The sequence below is a fragment of the Marmota monax genome, unplaced genomic scaffold, assembly GCF_021218885.2.
Source record: "Marmota monax isolate L192 unplaced genomic scaffold, Marmota_monax_Labrador192_F-V1.1 WCK01_AAM20220418_F8-fsc00122, whole genome shotgun sequence".
Taxonomy (NCBI): domain Eukaryota; kingdom Metazoa; phylum Chordata; class Mammalia; order Rodentia; family Sciuridae; genus Marmota; species Marmota monax.
The window spans coordinates 5,795,168-5,813,169 of NW_026695223.1; the positions used below are offsets into that span (position 1 = coordinate 5,795,168).

The window sequence follows — 18,002 nt, forward strand, 5'->3', positions numbered from 1 at the left end:
ATCAGACAATGAGGTGAATTTCAAAATTGACTATATATTTGATGACATTAAGGAATTCTTGCAAAATATTTCAAAAACATTTTAGGTGTGATCATAGTATTTTACTTGTCTTATAAAAGTTCTTATCTTTTAAATATTGAAATATTTTCAGATAAAATTTCTGAAATCTAGGATTTTCTTCAAAATAATCTAGAATTAGGGAGGCAAGTAAGTAGGAATAAAGACAAAATGAGACTGATTATGAATTGATGATTTTTAAAATTTAGTTGATGGGTACTTGGAGTTTTGTTATATTATTCATTATATACATTTGAGCTTTTCCTTTAACAAGCTGCTAGGTATGTATACAAATCTAAATTTGTTAAATCTAAAATTATAAATTTATAAATTACATGATAAAATTATAATTATAAAATTACTAAATCTAAAATTATTTTCATTCCTTTTATAGATGGCAAGAAATAAATTGAAAAAATTCACTACTTTGGAGATTATCCTTAGTGTTCTTCTGCTCGCAGTGTTCATCATCGCTGTTGTTTTAATTGTGCTTTTAGCAACAGGTTCTACGGAATCAAAAGGTAACAAGTAACTCTGGGCTTTCCCTCCATTTATTTCTCTTATCAAAGTAAAACCATCATCAATGGTAGGGAAGCAGTGCATTTGTATTCATTGGTGTGAGAGTGTGTGTGCATACATACATGTGTGCAGGTGTGGTATGTGTTTGGGGGAACATCTAGCTAATACTGTGGAAGCTCAATAGCTTTTCCTTACAGGCTTAAGTTCTGAAACCTTAATTTCCCAATTTAATTAGTGCATTGGGTTAAATTTCACAACTGACACTTAAAATATATTTGCTGAATTTTTTTGAAGAGTTCTGATTCCATTAGTGATAGTGAATAATATACTGTGTGAAAGGGGATCAAATAAGTATGTAATCAAAATATTTTATGACTGTTTGGTTCCTTAAAAAATTCTGCCCAAGTCATCTTAATAAAAGTTCATTACATTATTATATCCCCAAAGATGGTCTGGATTGTGCTGAACTATCCAGGATTTCCCATCTTGTTTATCTAGGAGCAACTTCTTAGGGCAATCAGGCAATGAAGGTCAACCCGTGGCTAGAGGAAAACCTTCTCTGTCTCCTGCCTCACCCCCAGCTATAGAAATTTCTACTTTTCATGGAATACTAGACTGGATAGAGTTTGTTTAATTCTATGAATCTGAAAGTGTAACTAAAACCCTTATGCCGAAATTGGTTCAAATATGGAGTTCATTTAATCCACCACATTTGAATTGGAGATCCTAGTGAAAAGAAAACAATGAAAAACAGCATTGTTGTGTCTTAATGTCATTATTAATTTATTGCAGATTGCCTCAAAGAAAGCTAATTTCTTTATTTTAGAATGCAATAAAAGTGTCTTTTCTATTACCTGTCTTTTAATGTGAGATCAAAGGTTTCAGCCCTGACATAGGGTCTAGCTGCCAGTTTCTAGATTGGTGGATTCCCCTTACATTTTTTTTCCCATACAATACTTTGTATTTACAGGAGACTGGCATTGCTCAGATGTGTTCTCTGAATTGAGGTGGACGATTATCATGGAACTGAACATGTTCAGTGTGTACCAGCTACTGGGGATAGGAATAGAGCAGACTTTCCTGTAAAGGACCAGATAGTAAATATTTTAGATTTTGTGGGCCATGCCATCTCTATCATTATTACTCAGTGCTGCCATTGTAGCCTAAAAGCAGCTATAAACAAATGAGTGTGACAGTTTCAGCAATACTTCATTCAAAAAACCTGATTTGGTCTGCAGGCTATAGTTTGCTGACCCTTAGACTAAAGGGAAGTTGGTTCCTACTTTTATGAACTTCAGATCTAATGGTGTAGTTCTTTGTTTTGCATATACTCTCTTGTAGGGGAGGGGCAGAAGGGTAGAAGAAGATGATGCCAGCATAGTAGAGGTAAATAGAGTCAGCAAGAACAAAGGAAAGTTTTATAATGTGAAAATGCGTAACTGTTGAGGATACCAGAGTAAGTCCAGTCAGTAGTGGAATGAATACGATTGCAAGTATTGGGAACAGCGAGGCCTTTGAATGCTTGAATGTTTGTGATACTGCTATGTCTGTGTGATGGTCATTTTATGTTTGCTTTTGGGATAGCCCCAGATCCTGGGACCACAAGTATCACCCCTAATTCTACTGAATGCCCAGTGGTAACTGAATCTGAACGGATAAACTGCATCCCTGACCAGCCACCAACAAAGGTTTGACTCTTGGATTTTTAAATTTAAGAATATATACCACTGAATGGTTGTTTTTTTTTTTTTGAACTTTTTGTGGCTTGTCTCAGAGTCTCAGGTATATTAACTCTATATTCGTGTTTGTGTGACTTTATAGCTTCAGGAGAGGAAGAGCTGGAAAATTCCCTTGGATTGCCAGATTCAAATAAATGTACATGTAGCTCAGTTAAATTTGAATTTCAGAAAAACAACAAATAAGATTTTAGATAAGAATGTCACTTGTGAGATTTGAAACTTACTAGAAATACATTTACATTTCATCTGGCAAGAGTACTGATGATTAGTTCTCTTTGATTCCGTCACTGCATTTGTTCTTACCCTCTGTCTATTTCCCTTCTTTCTGAATTCCAAAGTGTTATCGAGTCTATAATAAAAGTCATACACCTACATTAAACATGATTTAAAATAAGGACAAAGTTTCAAGAGCTATGCTTTGGAAGGAAGACGGCAATTAATACAAGGGCGAAGATAATGCAGCACGTGGGCATTTATGTTAGTATTTCTTGATCACTGACTGAAGGGCACCTGATTATCATAATAAACTTGGCACACTCCCTGTCAGTTACTTTTTACTTTGAGAATAAAAATGATATCTGAATGAAAACCAAGTGCAGCCTTTTGAATGAAGTCCACTGATATGATGTGTCAGATGTGTGTCAGATACAGAATGCATCTGTATGGCACTCCCACACTCATCTCCATAGCCATCCCATTCTTAGTGGACTGCAGTAATCTGTGAAGTTCTAGGGAGTTACATTTTTGGTTTCTCTAAGGGGCTTTTATATTAAAATATATTTTTTCTTTCCTATTAGAGGATAAACCTCCACTAGTGGATTAATCTTCTTGGGAGAATGGGGTGAGGTAGAGGGGGGTATGATATGAGAGGTAAACACATCAAAATAGTCATCTTATTTATCTCAGGTAAAGGTGAGTGAGTGAAGACAGTGAGAAATGAGACCTCAGTCAAAAATCACGATACCTCCCCCCATATTTAAACACTTGGTGTTTTGCAGCCTACCTTCTTCTTCATTTTTTTTTTTGAATTCTTGTAGTTGTAGTGGACAGCATGTCTTTATTTGTTTATTTTTATGTGGTGCTGAGGATTGAACCCAATGTCTCACACGTGCTTGGCAAGCACTCATTTGTGTGTGTGTGTGTATGTGTGTGTGTATGTGTGTGAATGCACTCCAGGGGTCCTTTTCATGTGTCTCAGAAGAAAAGCTCATCCAGTTATCTAGATCTAGTCCTGATCTTTAGCTCTGGGCTGGCAGCTGGTTAGAGGGCATTATCACTGGATGCCTTTCTATCACACCTGAATTCATTATTTGGTTTTCCTTTTCTACTGTAAGGGTTCTGTTAGTAGTTCTGTTATGCTTCTGGTCTTTGAGTCAGAATCAACAGAACTTTTGCTTAGCTCTTCCCTTCAATTGCTAACTGGTGTTAGGAAAAGCAGTGAGCTGTAAAATCCCACAAATAGACTTATGTTATCCCTCTGACCAGTATTTCAAAACGGCCCTTCAATAATATTTTCCAGAATAAGTACTTCATTTTCATTCTCAACACATTATTAGATCATCGTATTCCAGTAGCCTCCTAGCATCTCTCTGAATTCCATTTCATTTATTCCATTTTGATTAAACATGATTAAAACTGTTCTCTTTAACATTCTACTTTGATTGCATTTCTACCCAAAACTCCTGTACTTATAGAAGTTCATTCTGCATACTGGGTCAAGTTCAAATACTTTGTTTTGTCCTCTAAGGTTCTCTTTATCCTTTTCTAGGCCTCTATAACTTCACTTAGAACACACACCCATGAAGATTTTAGACACAGGTTTCTACAATGATTTTAAATCTATTAGTTTTGAAAGTGCCAATCACTTTGAAAGATCATCCTTGATCTTTCATCTCTAATTTCAGAACTCTGAGTTAAAAGATTGCATTGATGGAAGAAAGCAGAAACATTTAGCTGAATGCCAGATACCTATCTCAGGAAGGAGATGGTAGATAATAATTTTAAGCACTTTGATTTTTTAAGTTTAGAATGTATTGTGAAAACATGGGAGTCCAGGTTTACATGCTTACAATAAACCTGTGTGCCCTAAGTAACCATTACAAAATGCTGAAAGCATTTTGCAATTAAGCATTTTCCATAGACAATAATGGTAATATTTATTACCATGATATTTGAGAGGTAAGGTTAACATATTTTCTTGCTCAGAAACTTTATTATCTTTTTGTAGTAAACACTTTCTAACTACTTATCAATTTTTTATTTGGCTTATAGTTTCTTTTTCCCCATTCCAGTTTCTTATCAATGTATTTAAAGGATTCAGTTTTATGATATACTAGTAAAGATGTTGCATTTTGCCAAGATCATTATGAGTCTCCACCCTTAAAATTACTTTGTGTTTACATATCATCAGTTAAGAGCCATTAACTGGTGCTAGGAAAAGCAGTGAGCTATAAAATCCCACAAATAGACTTATGTTTATGATTTGCTAGTTGTTGCTAGTGTAGACATTGAGTAAGAGCATGGTATGAAAACCAGAGTACCAGGTTTTTATCTTGGCTTTGCTGCTGAAATATCTATTACTTGATTCCTATCACATTTCCTTGCATACTGTCAAATGTGTATCAGTGATTGAGACAATGTGTGCTCAGATAAATTGTTCCTTAAGAAAATGACTACTAAACACTGTACTGAGTTCTGTGATTAAAAAAGATTTTAGAATTTAGTGACCTCTAAGGTCTTGGGAAATGTTCTCTGGAGATTGATCATATTCTAATTTGGGACACGTGAAAGTCTAAACCATGGAGAGGACAGAGTGACATATTTGTTTAAGTCTTGCTGCATCCTCACAGGGAAGAAGGCAGGAGGGGTCCACCTGTATAAGGGCCCCTAATCCCATTCACAGGGGAGGAGCCCTGGAGGCCTTACCACTTCTTAGTGGCCCCACCTCTTAGTATCATTGCCTTGGCAACTCCTGCATTTTGGAGGGGACACATTCAAACCATAGCACCAGCTTCATGAAAATTGCTCTAAGTCCTCTGTTTCTTACAGAAGAGTCTCTCTATTTTTTTTAACTTCTGAGAAACAAACTACTCCACACTTAGTGACTTAAAAAAACAATCAATTGATTATGTCCCACAATTTTATAGGTCAGAGACTTGGCAGGTTTTGGCAGTATAATTCTCATAAGAGGCATTGACTAGGATTACTTGGTTGTTTCAGTTGGTGGCTGATCTAGTTGGGATGTTTTCAAGATGGTTTCATCCACACGGTTGGCTCCTTGGCTATAAGGGGGACCACAGGCTCCTCTACCCTTCGACATAGTCTGAAATCTCTCCTGTTGGTCTCTCCAGCCTGGCAGTGAACTTCTTACATGATAGCTGAGGGCTACAAGGAAGGAGAGAGCTGCCAGCCTTCTTGAAGTAAAAGCCCAGAAGCAGTTTAGCATCACTTTTTCTGTACTAAGTTGATTAAATCAGTCACAGGCCAGCCCACATTTAATAAGAAGGGGTGCAGGTACCCCCTCTTGATGGGAAGAGAACTCGCAGCCATTTTTTTTAGAGAGAGAGAGAGAGAGACAGAGAGAGAGAATTTTAATATTTATTTTTTAGTTTTCAGCGGACACAACATCTTTGTTTTTGTATGTGGTGCTGAGGATCGAACCCAGGCCGCACGCATGCCAGGCGAGCGCACTACGCTTGAGCCACATCCCCAGCCCCTCGCAGCTATTTTATATAGCTACAGAGGAATGCTTATTTGGCTCAGAATAGGCCTTAATAACTGTAAAGATTGGTAAACTACTGAAAATACAGATCAGAGTGGGGTGGAGTAGCAGAGGGTGTGAAAATAAAGAAAACACAATATTGAAAGAGCTTTTCAAAGTGGAGTGGAGCCTTAAGGAAGCTGGACTTCCACAGGATTCTAGTTGTGATAAATTTCAGTCACTTTCAGCCTTTGACTGTAGGCACAAGGATCAGATAATTACATTGTGCCCAGCAACTCAATATGCATATCAAGAGATTATCAGGCTCCAGTTTTATGGACATTTTTACTCATATATATTCTTTTTTTATTTTATTTTTTAATTTCATATATATTCTTTTCTTAGTGTTCTGTCAATCACTTAACCCCTGTTCTCAACTCCAACAGAAACACCCCCACACCAAGAGATTTTTACAGTTTTTTAATAAAATGATACTGCTTGCTCACATAAGTTCCCACCTTTCCTGTCTTCCTCAAACACAGATTCATAGCTATCTGAATCTGTGCTTCCTGAACTGCAATTCCTAAAAGCCAAATTAAGTTTTTATAGTTGTAAAGTTTCTGAGTTTGAATTAACAAGATCAGAGTTCCAGAGTAAGATGTTTCTGCCACAAAGGGAAAGTACATTTAACATCATTTCTCTATGCTATTATGTTCGAAGATATTTTGGTGAAAATATGGTGTTTTTAGTCTGTCTTTTCATTTTATTAGCATGATTTTTATAGTTTTTTTGGTAATCCAGTATATGGAAGGTTGGAAAATAAGTTGGGACTCACAGAAAAGGAAGGAGGTCAAGAAAATAGATAATTGTTTTTCTCAGTGCTCTATTAGCACTGAACTCCTTTGAAGTAATAAATAACTTAAGATATCCAAGAATGTAGAACTATAATCCAGGTTAAGAGATAAAATAGAACCAGCAAAGATGAACTCCCCTGTATTCCCTTGCTGTATCCAGCTCCCTTCCCAGCTCCCTCTGCAGAGGTGACCACATTCCAAAGTTGAAATCCATCATGATTCCTTTGTACCATCACTATTTAAAAGATATACTTATAAGCAGTAGGTATACTCAATTTCTAAACAAAAATGCATGCTTTGCAATCTTTTTCACTTAGCATTGTAAGATTTATCCAAATTGATATGTATCTCTTTAGTTCATTTGTGTTCACTGTGAAACAGTGTATCAAAATCATCCTTTCTTTGGATAAAAGCAATTAGTTTTTCTCTAATGTGCTATGGTTGTAACGATGATATTATGACTAGTTCTGTAAAAATTTTTACTTACATGTGTCTGATTTGGGGTATATTGCTTCAAGTGTACTAGATATTTTCAAATTAATCTCTAAAGTGACTATAATTTACCGTCTTACTACAGTCTCTGCATTCCTAAGAACATTGGAATTGACAGTCTTTTTAAACTTCGACACTTTAAGGTTATTAAATAGTATCCCTTTGTGACCTTAGTGATAATTTTCCTGAATGGGTGAACATCTTTCAGTTATTTCTGTGAATTTTTTCTTTGTTCTTAATTATGTATTGAAATGTTTATCTTTTTGATGTGTACAAGTTTTTTTATTTGTTCATTCATATTTTTTCTAAGTCTTATTTATATTACATATGTTGCAAACATCTACTTTGATGACGTTTTGATGAAGTGTTTTATTTTGAGAAAATGAAGCTCCTCAGGCTTTGTGGTTTTGTGATTTGCTATCTATGTATTCTAGTGGGATTAAATGCCTACAGGTGAAAAGGAAGAAGTTTCAAATTTAAAAAGAAAATAAAGGATGCAATATAACAATAATTGAATTATTTATTCTAAATTTGTCCTTCAAATTTTCTTGGATCTCTTCCTGGACAATGTTAAATCTCAAATAATGATGACTTGATGTCATCCTGTTCAGTCTTATATACTCTTTTCTTCTTGTCCCTTGTGTTGTTAGGACCTCTGATGTATTTTTAAACTGCAAGCACTAAAACATATGGGCCATGTAGGCTTTTTTTCCCCCCTGATTTGGAAAGGAATGCTTTTAACATGTCACCATTTATTATGATAATTATTATAGGTTTTTTTGTAGATTCCTATTATCAAATGAATGAAGTGACTTTTTAATCCTAGTTTGCTAAGAATTTTATCATGAATAGCTGATGAATTTAAAGGACTATATGACATACTTCATTTGATGATTTATGATGATGAATTACACAAGTTGGTTTTCTAATATTAAAGTTCTTTATTTCTGGTAGAAACTTTGTCATTATTTAATCTTGCTGATTTCTATTAATGTTGCATATGCTTTTTTTCATTTAGGCTTTGCATTTATGAACATGGATTTTCTTTTCTGTCTACTTTTCATTTCTTTTGTGGTTCTGGGGACTTTGGGTGTAAAATACTTGCTCCTTTTATTTCTTCTCTCTTTTAAATGTCAAGGAGGGTTGATTGGATTTTTAACAGTGACTTCAGGATCTGGTTTCTTTCCATCTGATCTTTGTGTTGATGCAAGAGCCTGTATACCATCATGCAGAACCCCCAGTGGATAAAAATGTACAAGAGCTGAAGTCCCTTATTTAAAATGGGTATAATATGCACATCCTCCTATATATTATAAATCATTTCTAGACTATTTACAATACCTTAATGCAGTGTAAATGTTATATAAAGAGTTGTTATACTGTGTTGTTTAGGGAGTAATTATAAGAAAAAAAGCCTACACATTTCAGGCACAATTAAAAAATACTTTTAATCTGATGTTTGTTAAATCCTTGGGTATGGAACCCATGGATATAGGGGGCTGACTATTATATAAAAAGTGAAATATCTACATTTTTGGTCTTCTTTGTCTATCAGTTACTGAGGGCAGTACCATAAAGATATTCTATTATGTGCTATCTCCCCCAGTTTTACCTTATGAGTTTGAAATATTTTTCTATATATTTTTTGAATTTTTTATTGTTAGTACATATCAAATTTGAGGTGTGAGATGATCCTGGTGGATTGAAATCATGCCATGACTCTGTCTCCCTAACAATGAATATTAACTCAATATCTATCTGCTATTAATGCCAATTTGTTACTTAGCATGCTTTTTATATGTGTGATCCCCTTTTACTTCCAGTGCTTTTTCAAACCTAAGTTTTGGATATAGCACCTATAAAAAACTTTTATCTAAATTTAGTTATTTAAATGTAATCTGATTATCTTTGTTTCAAAAGTATTTAAACCATGTGATAATTGACATGGCTTTCCCTCTTAGGTTTTATGCTTTCCATTTGGTCTTTTTTTTTTTTATGTCCTACTTCCTGCCCTGGAGTCTTCAAAAGCAGGTGTATTCTTTCCTTATTGTCTGAACAGAGGATTTCTGCCCCCATCCTCATTTCCTCCTCAGTACTGTATTGGTAGTTACACATTCTATATTGTTTTGGCAGTACCTGTTAAATTTTAATTCTCATACCCAACTAAAGGGGCATTTTATATCTTGGGTCTAATTTGCATTCATCTTATTCATGTCATCATTCTCACAGCTTCCCTCTAAAACCGTTTTCTTAGGTTTTACAAGTCCTATGGATATTGCTGTGCTTCTCCTGCTTCCCCTAATTGCTGTGTTTAATGGCAGGAGCTGGTGTTTTTGAGTTGGCCAAGAGAGGCTGTTTACTCTCCTTACTGCTTTGACCACTTTGCTCTTTGCCCTTTTCAGTTCAATGAAAAAGTATTAAGCTCTGGGGAGTGTGCAAAAAGCCATTCTGCTTAACACTACTCTCAGTGTCCTTTTCTTTTTCTGTATAATGACTTTGCATCTAAATGTGCTTTGAAAGGAAGGAACAAAATCATAACTGCTGATTAGTTCATAGTGAAAACTGATCTTACAGCAAGATAAGTCACAAACAGACCATTTTTTTGACCCTTAATACAAATTGAACATCCCTAATGCAGAAATCTAAAAACCCCAAATGCTCCAAAATCAAAATTTTTTTGAGCTCCAACGTGATACCACAAGTGAAAAATTCTACATTATGGAACCTTGTTTCATGCACAAAATTATTTTCAAAATTGTATAAAACTATCTTCAGGCTATGTATTTTGTAAGGTATACATGAAAAATGAATGAATTTTGTGTTTAGACTTGGATTCCATCCTGAAAATATGTCATTATGTGTATGCAAATATTCCAAAATTTGAAAATCTGAAATTCAAACCATTTCTGGTCCCAAGCATTTCAGATAAGGGATACACAACCTGAAATTGCTATTAATGTAAAAGTTAGTGTTTGATTAAACATAATTGCTCAAATAGCTCAACATAACTGTTTTTTCCCTTATCATTTTTAAAACATTGCTCTATCCTCTTAAAGGTGTGTGTAGTGGTATTCAACCCAGAATTCAGAAAAAAAAAAAAAGGAAAAGGACAGGGAGAAATTTAGTTTTGGTCTTGTCTTCTCAATAGCCAAGTACTTTCTGGTAGGTTATTTCATATCTGTGAACCTTTACCCTCTGGGCCTTGGGATCTTGATCTGTAAATGATATGGTAGGATGTACGAGTTAGCTACTATTGTGTAATAAATTATACCCAAACTTAATGACTTAACATAATAAGCCTGATTTTCTTGTAGTTTCTGTAATTGAAAATCTAGGTTTGGTTTAGCCAGGTGCCTCTGTCTCTGAGTCTCTTAGAAGACTGCAATCAAGGACTCTTCTGGAATTATGATGATCTTTGACAAGGTTGCTCATGTGATTGTTGTCAAGAGCTAGCTTCTTGGGGGTTGTTGAACTGAGAACCTCAGTTCTTTGCCATGTGGGCCTTTTTTATTATATGATGACTCCTTCCAGAGTTGAGTATTCCAACAAAGAAAGTGAAAGGGAGAAAACAAGACAGAAGTCACAATCTTTCTGTGATCTCTTCTATGAAGTGAATCCCGTTATTTTCTATTAGCTCCAAGTCCCTAGATCATCCCACATAGAAGACTAGAGATTTCTATAATGTGCTTTTTTCTTGTAATTACATTTGCTTCTTTCCCAAAATTAGTTGGTGTGAGAAAGAGATTATATTCATTTTACTCTCCACTTGACTTAGTCATTAATTGTGGCATAAGGCAGGCACTTTTTTAAAGGAAGAATTAGGATCTATTTGAGTGTAAGGAAAGATTACTTTCTGCCTTGGTAGGAGACAAGAGACCATAGATATGTCACATGTGTGGAATGCACACAAATATGCAACATATACATTTAGAAGTCAATGCAAATTTTGTTTGATTGAAGTTTTCTGAGTAAAATTCATTGCAGAGTATTTTTGATTTTAAAGGTCAAAGCTAATATAAATGAAGTGTTTGTAATTTTAGATTACTGGTGACAAAACAATATTATACTTTAGAATTTTAAAAATATTTATCAATTTTAATGTGATGAAAGACATGGAATGCATTGTGCTTCCTATACTCTTTCACAAGGAAAAATTCCTTGTGAATAGAAGCTACTGGGGATATAACATACATAAGTTCTCTAATGATTAGTTTCCTTATTTGTAAAATGAATTTATTGATGTCCTAACCCCAAATTAGGTGATTTACATTTTCTGAAATATAGTGTTCTACAACTAAATGGAGTTATTTTGACTCATCTCTTGTTTCAGGCTACATGTGACCTGCGTGGCTGCTGTTGGGAAGCTCAGGGAACCATAGGTATTCCTTGGTGCTACTATTCTAAGAATCATGGCTACCAAGTGCAGGGGGATCCTGTAAACACAAATGCAGGTAAGAGGCAGCAGCTCCAGACCTTCTGAAGGCTGGCTTTGTATTTCCCAGAGGAGCCCTGTGGCAGCACACAGGGGAATGCTGTGCTGCCACACCACCACATGTGACAGAAGGTGGCACTGCTCTTTTCAAGAATTAGACTTATTTTGACACCAAACAGCTATCACCCTCTGTCTTGTGAGTCAAGAAACCGTGTTCTATTCTAGCTTCACCTTGATGTACCTTTATGAACTTGTGTAATTGTCATAATCTTTTTGGTTCTCAAGTTTATCACTTTTAAAGTGGGCAATTTTAACTCAGCTTTGAGATTAATTTCAACTCTAGTCTTATTTTTTACAAAATGAAATGATTTACAATTTTATAAATATGTTACAAAAGTTACCTAGTCAATGTCAGTGCTCATGGGCTGATCATGCCCTCTTATTCCTCCAAACCCTAAAATGAAGATCATCACCATGAACATTGTGGGGGTAACAGTGGTGACTACTCTGGGCACGCTCCTAGCATGAAGGATAAGGCCTATCCCTCTTCCAGATGCTCTTGGTCTGATGGGCTTTTCTATAAGGCCTCAGCTGTCACCTGATTTTCTGTTCAATTAGGGAGATGACTTTAATGTACATGATCACCTATAATGGAATATGAAAATAACTGAGAAGGAATAATGAATATATGCTGAAAAGTAAAGAAAGAGTATCTGATCAATACAGAATGAGTCTGTTAGAATAAGAATTAAACCCTTGGGGGGTTTCAATCATATTTTGTAGAAGAGAGGCATAGGTTTTTGTACAAGTTAATAATAGTTCTTAACTTTGGGATCTGACCTAAGATAGTATGTATGTATGAATACCTTTGCCTTTTTTCTTCTTTGGCAAATAAAACATTTTAATCAGTCCCTTACCTTAAGCTTAATTTTTATTTGGCTGTTATTTGCAAATGTATAATGTCAGCTATGAAAACCTTTTCTCTCCTACATGTTAGGATTCACAGCCCAGTTGAAAACTCTGCCTTCTTCATCCCCATTTGGAAATGATGTTGACAACGTTCTTCTCACAGCCGAATACCAGACATCCAACCGTTTCCACTTTAAGGTTATAGTTTGTTTACTTTAAAAAAAATCTTTAAGAGGCTCTTTTTTCCCCACCTTATGACTATAGTTTTGACTAGGTAGAAAATTTTGCTAATGTAGGTACTTTTCTCTGTTGTCATTATTATTTAGTACTTGTATATTGAAGTCATCTATAGTCTTCCTTCTATGTGATAATTTCCTAAATAAGTATTACAGAGTTCATTGGTGCACTTTTGACTTTCATTTATTTGCCCTAGATACCATGTGAAATGTAGTAGCCAAAATCAAACCAAAACAAAATAAGAAAAAAGAATCAGAATTATCACAGCTTTGAATTTTCTAGCGATGAGCCATCTCTGCAGACTTGCACTATACAAGCCTAACTCATGCTCAATAGTTAATCATTTGAAGTTGGTAATGTAATGAATACATTCTTAGGCAAAATGCCAGTTCCTGGGAAGCATTGGTGTTGGTAGGGATAATTATATTTTGGAAAATCAGAAAGGTTTTGATTTTTGGCTTTCTTTCTATTCATCTCTCTGTATAGTTGACTGACCAAACCAAGGACAGGTATGAAGTGCCCCATGAACATGTACAACCCTTTAATAAAAATGCTGCTGCTTCCTTGAACTATGAAGTTGAGGTCTCTAAACAGCCATTTAGCATCAAAGTGACCAGAAGAAGCAACAATCGTGTTCTGTAAGTTTTGAACACCTATCTAGGGAAGATGATGAAGGGAGGTGTGTGGGCTGGGGGAAGGTGCACTTCAATAATATTCTTGAAGGTTGTGAGCCCACAATTGTGAATGGACTCTGCCTCCAAATGTATATATATATTTTCTCCCTTCTGTTTGCACCAGCACGTTTTCCCCCTCTGCATTTTTCCCTTCCTTTCCTGATCTATCTAACCATCTGCTCACCGGTAAATATTTACTAATCTGTGATCATAAAATATAGTGTTCTGGTCATGAGATCGGGTATCTGGGGGGCAAATATGAGAAGTGTGCCACATTGTAACTGCCCTAAAGGAATCTAGATGTCTTAGCATCCATGGTAAAACATCACACGGGGCAAATGGGACTGATTAAATAGAGATCTAAAAACCACTTTTTTAGCAGTTATGTTCTCTCCACTGCACTTGCCCAACCCATTCCCGTGTTTTCCACCTGTGTCTAGGTTTGACTCAAGCATCGGGCCCCTCCTGTTTGCGGATCAGTTCCTGCAGCTCTCCATCCGCCTGCCTAGTGCTAATGTGTATGGTCTGGGAGAACATGTGCACCAACAATACCGGCATGACATGAATTGGAAGACCTGGCCCATATTTACGAGGGACACAACCCCCAATAAGGTAAGCTTTCAGGATGGGCTCTTTTCATTGAGTATTGTAGCCTCATACTTGAAGGTCACTTCTAGAAGTACAGTGTAAGATTCTGGGCTTGAATTCTGGCTCTGGTACTTACTATTATGTGGTTCTGGGCAAGTTATTTATTTCTCTGTGTCTTCAGTTCCTCGTCTATAAAATGAAGGTAATGTATTTATCTCATAGGGTTGTCATGAGGATTAAATGAATCAAAACATATAAAGTATCTAGAAGAATGTCTGTCCCAGAGGAAGTGCTCAGTAACTGCCAACTACTTTACATTATATTTTTCCCTTTGAATTAACCAGTTGGGGACAAAATGTCATTAAAAGCTGTAGTCTGAATAATAGTTGATTATGATGTGCCTAATTTTAGGCTGACCTTTAAAAAATCACTGACTTACCACCCTTGTCAGAAAAGTAGGATAAAGTCCCAGCCAAAGCAATGTATCAATTATTTTTTTGTGAAAAGAATAATTGGCATAGGGGTCAAATCATTAATTGTTGCTACTATTTTTAAATTTTATTTTCATTTGTTTTTTTTTTGATTGTTAAAACTTGAAGCAGCATTGTTTTCTCATCTTAGAAATACTCTATGGTTCAGGACTTGGCTGAGTAAACAGAACTTTGTTAGGGTATGAACTAAGAAGCCTGGATGAAAGGAGATCCCAGCAATAATTTATTAAGCAGTTATTTTATATATTATTTATATATATATATCAAAATAATTCAGAAAAATAACAATAATTTACTTATTTAACAGACAAAAATGAGATTCAGAGAAGCCAGTTCAATAGCCAAAGTAAAACAATTTGCACTTAATAGATAAAGAATCTAGTCTGTACTATGTTTCACCTAAAATCCATGCTCATGGCTACCAAATACCCATCACAAAAGCAGAAAAGAGTGGCGTCAGGACAGCTGGTGATGATCACTTATTATGGAGCCTTAGATCTTTGCCACTCAAAGAGTGAAGCACAGGCAGCACCACGTGAGAGATATGGGCTCTCAGTCCCTCCCGCCATCTAGTGAATTAGAATCCCTTCGTAATTAAGGTGCCTGTGTAAGTCATATGTCCACCAAACTTTAAGAAACACTGTTCTAGAGCAATGATTCTTATAACTGACTACACATGGCAACCATCTGGCGAAATTAAAAAGTATAGAAATGTCTACTTCCATCCTAGGGTTTCCCTAGGGAGTCTGGCTTGATACCTCCTCTTCTGGAATCTAGAAAACTAGTCTAGATTAGAGCTCCATCTAGTTGCTGATTCATATAAAGACTTGTAGGACTTTTGCAGATGAGGTTAAGTCAGGTCAAGGTAAGCTTCTTTGAAAGGAGAGTTGTTTGGAATGATAGCTTCAGAATTCTTTCACCTAACAGGTAATCACAACCAGCACATACTTATTAAATGAGTGCTCATAGTTGGCTCATTGCATAAGAAAACTAGTTCACCTGAAAAACATCAACCAAATAGAGATCCTATATTTTAGAATTTATTTGCATCTTCATTAGCCATGAGTGTCCTCACATGATTAAGACTGATTTTTCTAAGCTAATCCAGCAATGTGATGTTTAGACTACTTGGTAGTAAATTTTGGATTTTAATTCTCTTTCTGCAGGATGGAAATAACTTGTATGGTGCTCAGACATTTTTCCTGTGCCTTGAAGATGCTAGTGGATTATCCTTTGGGGTGTTTCTGATGAACAGCAATGCCATGGGTAAAGGACTAAAGGGATAGTCATGAAAAAGCAAACATACAGAAGAACAGTTTTTAAGTCCTTTTCTTACAGCACTATGATAAAAGGAATGGGTCCCTTTAAGAGTGATTGAGCTATTGCTTAGGGCCTTATGTTCTCTAGTTGTTCTGTCTTTATCTCATTGACCTATTGACCACATAGTAGCCATGTATAAGGGATTATTCTCCTAGCTTCTCACTTCCCTGAATCTGGTTGCCTCCAGTGGATTATTTTCTGTTATAGAGTTAAGATAGCTAAGGGTTCTGTTATAGAGTTGAGATAGCTAAGGGTTACTTCCTTATAATTTTACTTTGAGACAATTTCTAAAAATTGGTTCTTCTTCCTCTTTAAATTTACATTTAGTAGACTCCAGTGGCAGCTCCAGTAGAATCACTGAAGGGTAAGAGGAGAGGTATCAATATCTCCCAGGGTTGAAGATGGACATAGGATATTGATCTCTACCCTCTTCTTAATTGAAGACCATTGGATTATATTAATGCTACTCAAAGTGTGGTCTGTAGATTGCTCACAAGCTGTTTCAGATCCTACAGTAAGATCAGTAAAGAAAATAATAGGAAGTACTGCTGTAGCATCCAAGTGCATGAATGAGCTTTTTGCATAATAATTCATTTTCATGTTCTTTTACAGAAGTATCAGTTTGCAGTGAAGTGAAAATTAAATTTTCAAAAAATATCTTATCCTTCACCACAGTTTGTTTGAGAAGCACTCTAAGTGATGTAAAATGATTCTAGAAAACCTGATAGCCTAAGAATAGGTTGAAAGAACACAAGGACTCTGCAGTTTTAGGTAGTTGAAGGAATCAGAAAACAAACCAAGTCAGACTTAGCGAAGCCACAAGATCCTAGGTATTCTGCCTGTGTTATTCCTGCAACCAGAGTATGTCAGTAGAGCTTGAGGTCTTTTGTCCCTACATAGAAACCAAGGCAAAAAAGCAGATTTCTAAGAATGGTGATAGGTGCTTAAAAGGATTTTGAATTTATGATGTAATCTGACTTTTTTCAGCTTGAATCTTGTTTGATATGAGATTCACTGAAGTTAGTACCTCAGTATGTCTATCTGGGTTATATTCTTACCATAAAGATGGAATATGGGTTAGGATAACATGTGGTTGTGAAATTCAGAAAGGGGAAATTTTCCTTCTACCCTCTTAGATTTAATTCTTAGATTTTAATTCCCAGATTTAATTCTGCTGAGACAGATCACCAAGGAAGAGGCAGTTTATTTACAAGTGCTTGCATATAGGAGTGCTTAGTGATGAGTAACTGAAAAGGATGTTTAGATCTTGGTGCTTATCTACCAACTTGTAAGGGAAGGGAAAAAAGATATTTATTCAGAAGTGAGTGACTGTTTGAAAGACAAATAGGCCCTTGGGGGAAATCAATGGGAGATGTAATTGTTTTATGACAATGTCTATTGGTGCTTATTGTTTCAAAGAAAATTAGAGCTGCTCCTAGGAAGGGAATTTATGACAATTAAGTTCTTTTGGAGGTGATGCTTTTAGGCAGATCAGGAATCTCAGTAGCAAATACCTTCAGTCCCAAATAATTATTATGCTCCAATGGCTTATTCTCTATGGTCAGGTAATGAGTGATGTAGATTCATCATCCCCCATGCCTTGCTGATTAATATGCTTTATATATATATATATATATTTTAAGGAAAAATTGAAGAAGGGTAGTAATTTCAGACCCCAAAGATTTAGAAAAAAGGGAAGATATCCTGGATGCAGCCCTGAGTTATCTAGATTAGCATCCTTTTTTTCATAGATAAGAAACTGAGGCTAAGCTAGAGGGGAATAGCTTGACCGAGACCTGGTTACTTTTTCATCAGAGCCTGGGTCTTAGCACAAGGAGGTAAGACACTAAGTCACCTCTTATTAAAGTCTGTCAGGGAACAAAAGCTTTGACTCCCATGCCATGTGGAGGTGGACTTTCAGAAAAAGAGTATGGCCCTTTGTTTGCAAAATGTGAGGCATTAAGATCACTATAGTAAAATTGAGATCCTT

The 18,002-nt window shown here is 35.7% G+C and overlaps 1 protein-coding gene across 1 annotated transcript in view; it reads left to right on the forward strand.

The window, feature by feature from the left end:
• Window positions 1-18,002, forward strand: part of Mgam (maltase-glucoamylase) — a 174,428-nt gene that overhangs the window by 10,519 nt on the left and 145,907 nt on the right. The window contains exons 2-8 of the mRNA XM_046434116.2: window positions 452-578; window positions 2,161-2,264; window positions 11,692-11,812; window positions 12,791-12,900; window positions 13,426-13,577; window positions 14,054-14,225; window positions 15,859-15,958. Coding sequence (XP_046290072.1) covers window positions 452-578; window positions 2,161-2,264; window positions 11,692-11,812; window positions 12,791-12,900; window positions 13,426-13,577; window positions 14,054-14,225; window positions 15,859-15,958 — 886 coding nt within the window. The remainder of the gene's footprint in view (window positions 1-451; window positions 579-2,160; window positions 2,265-11,691; window positions 11,813-12,790; window positions 12,901-13,425; window positions 13,578-14,053; window positions 14,226-15,858; window positions 15,959-18,002) is intronic.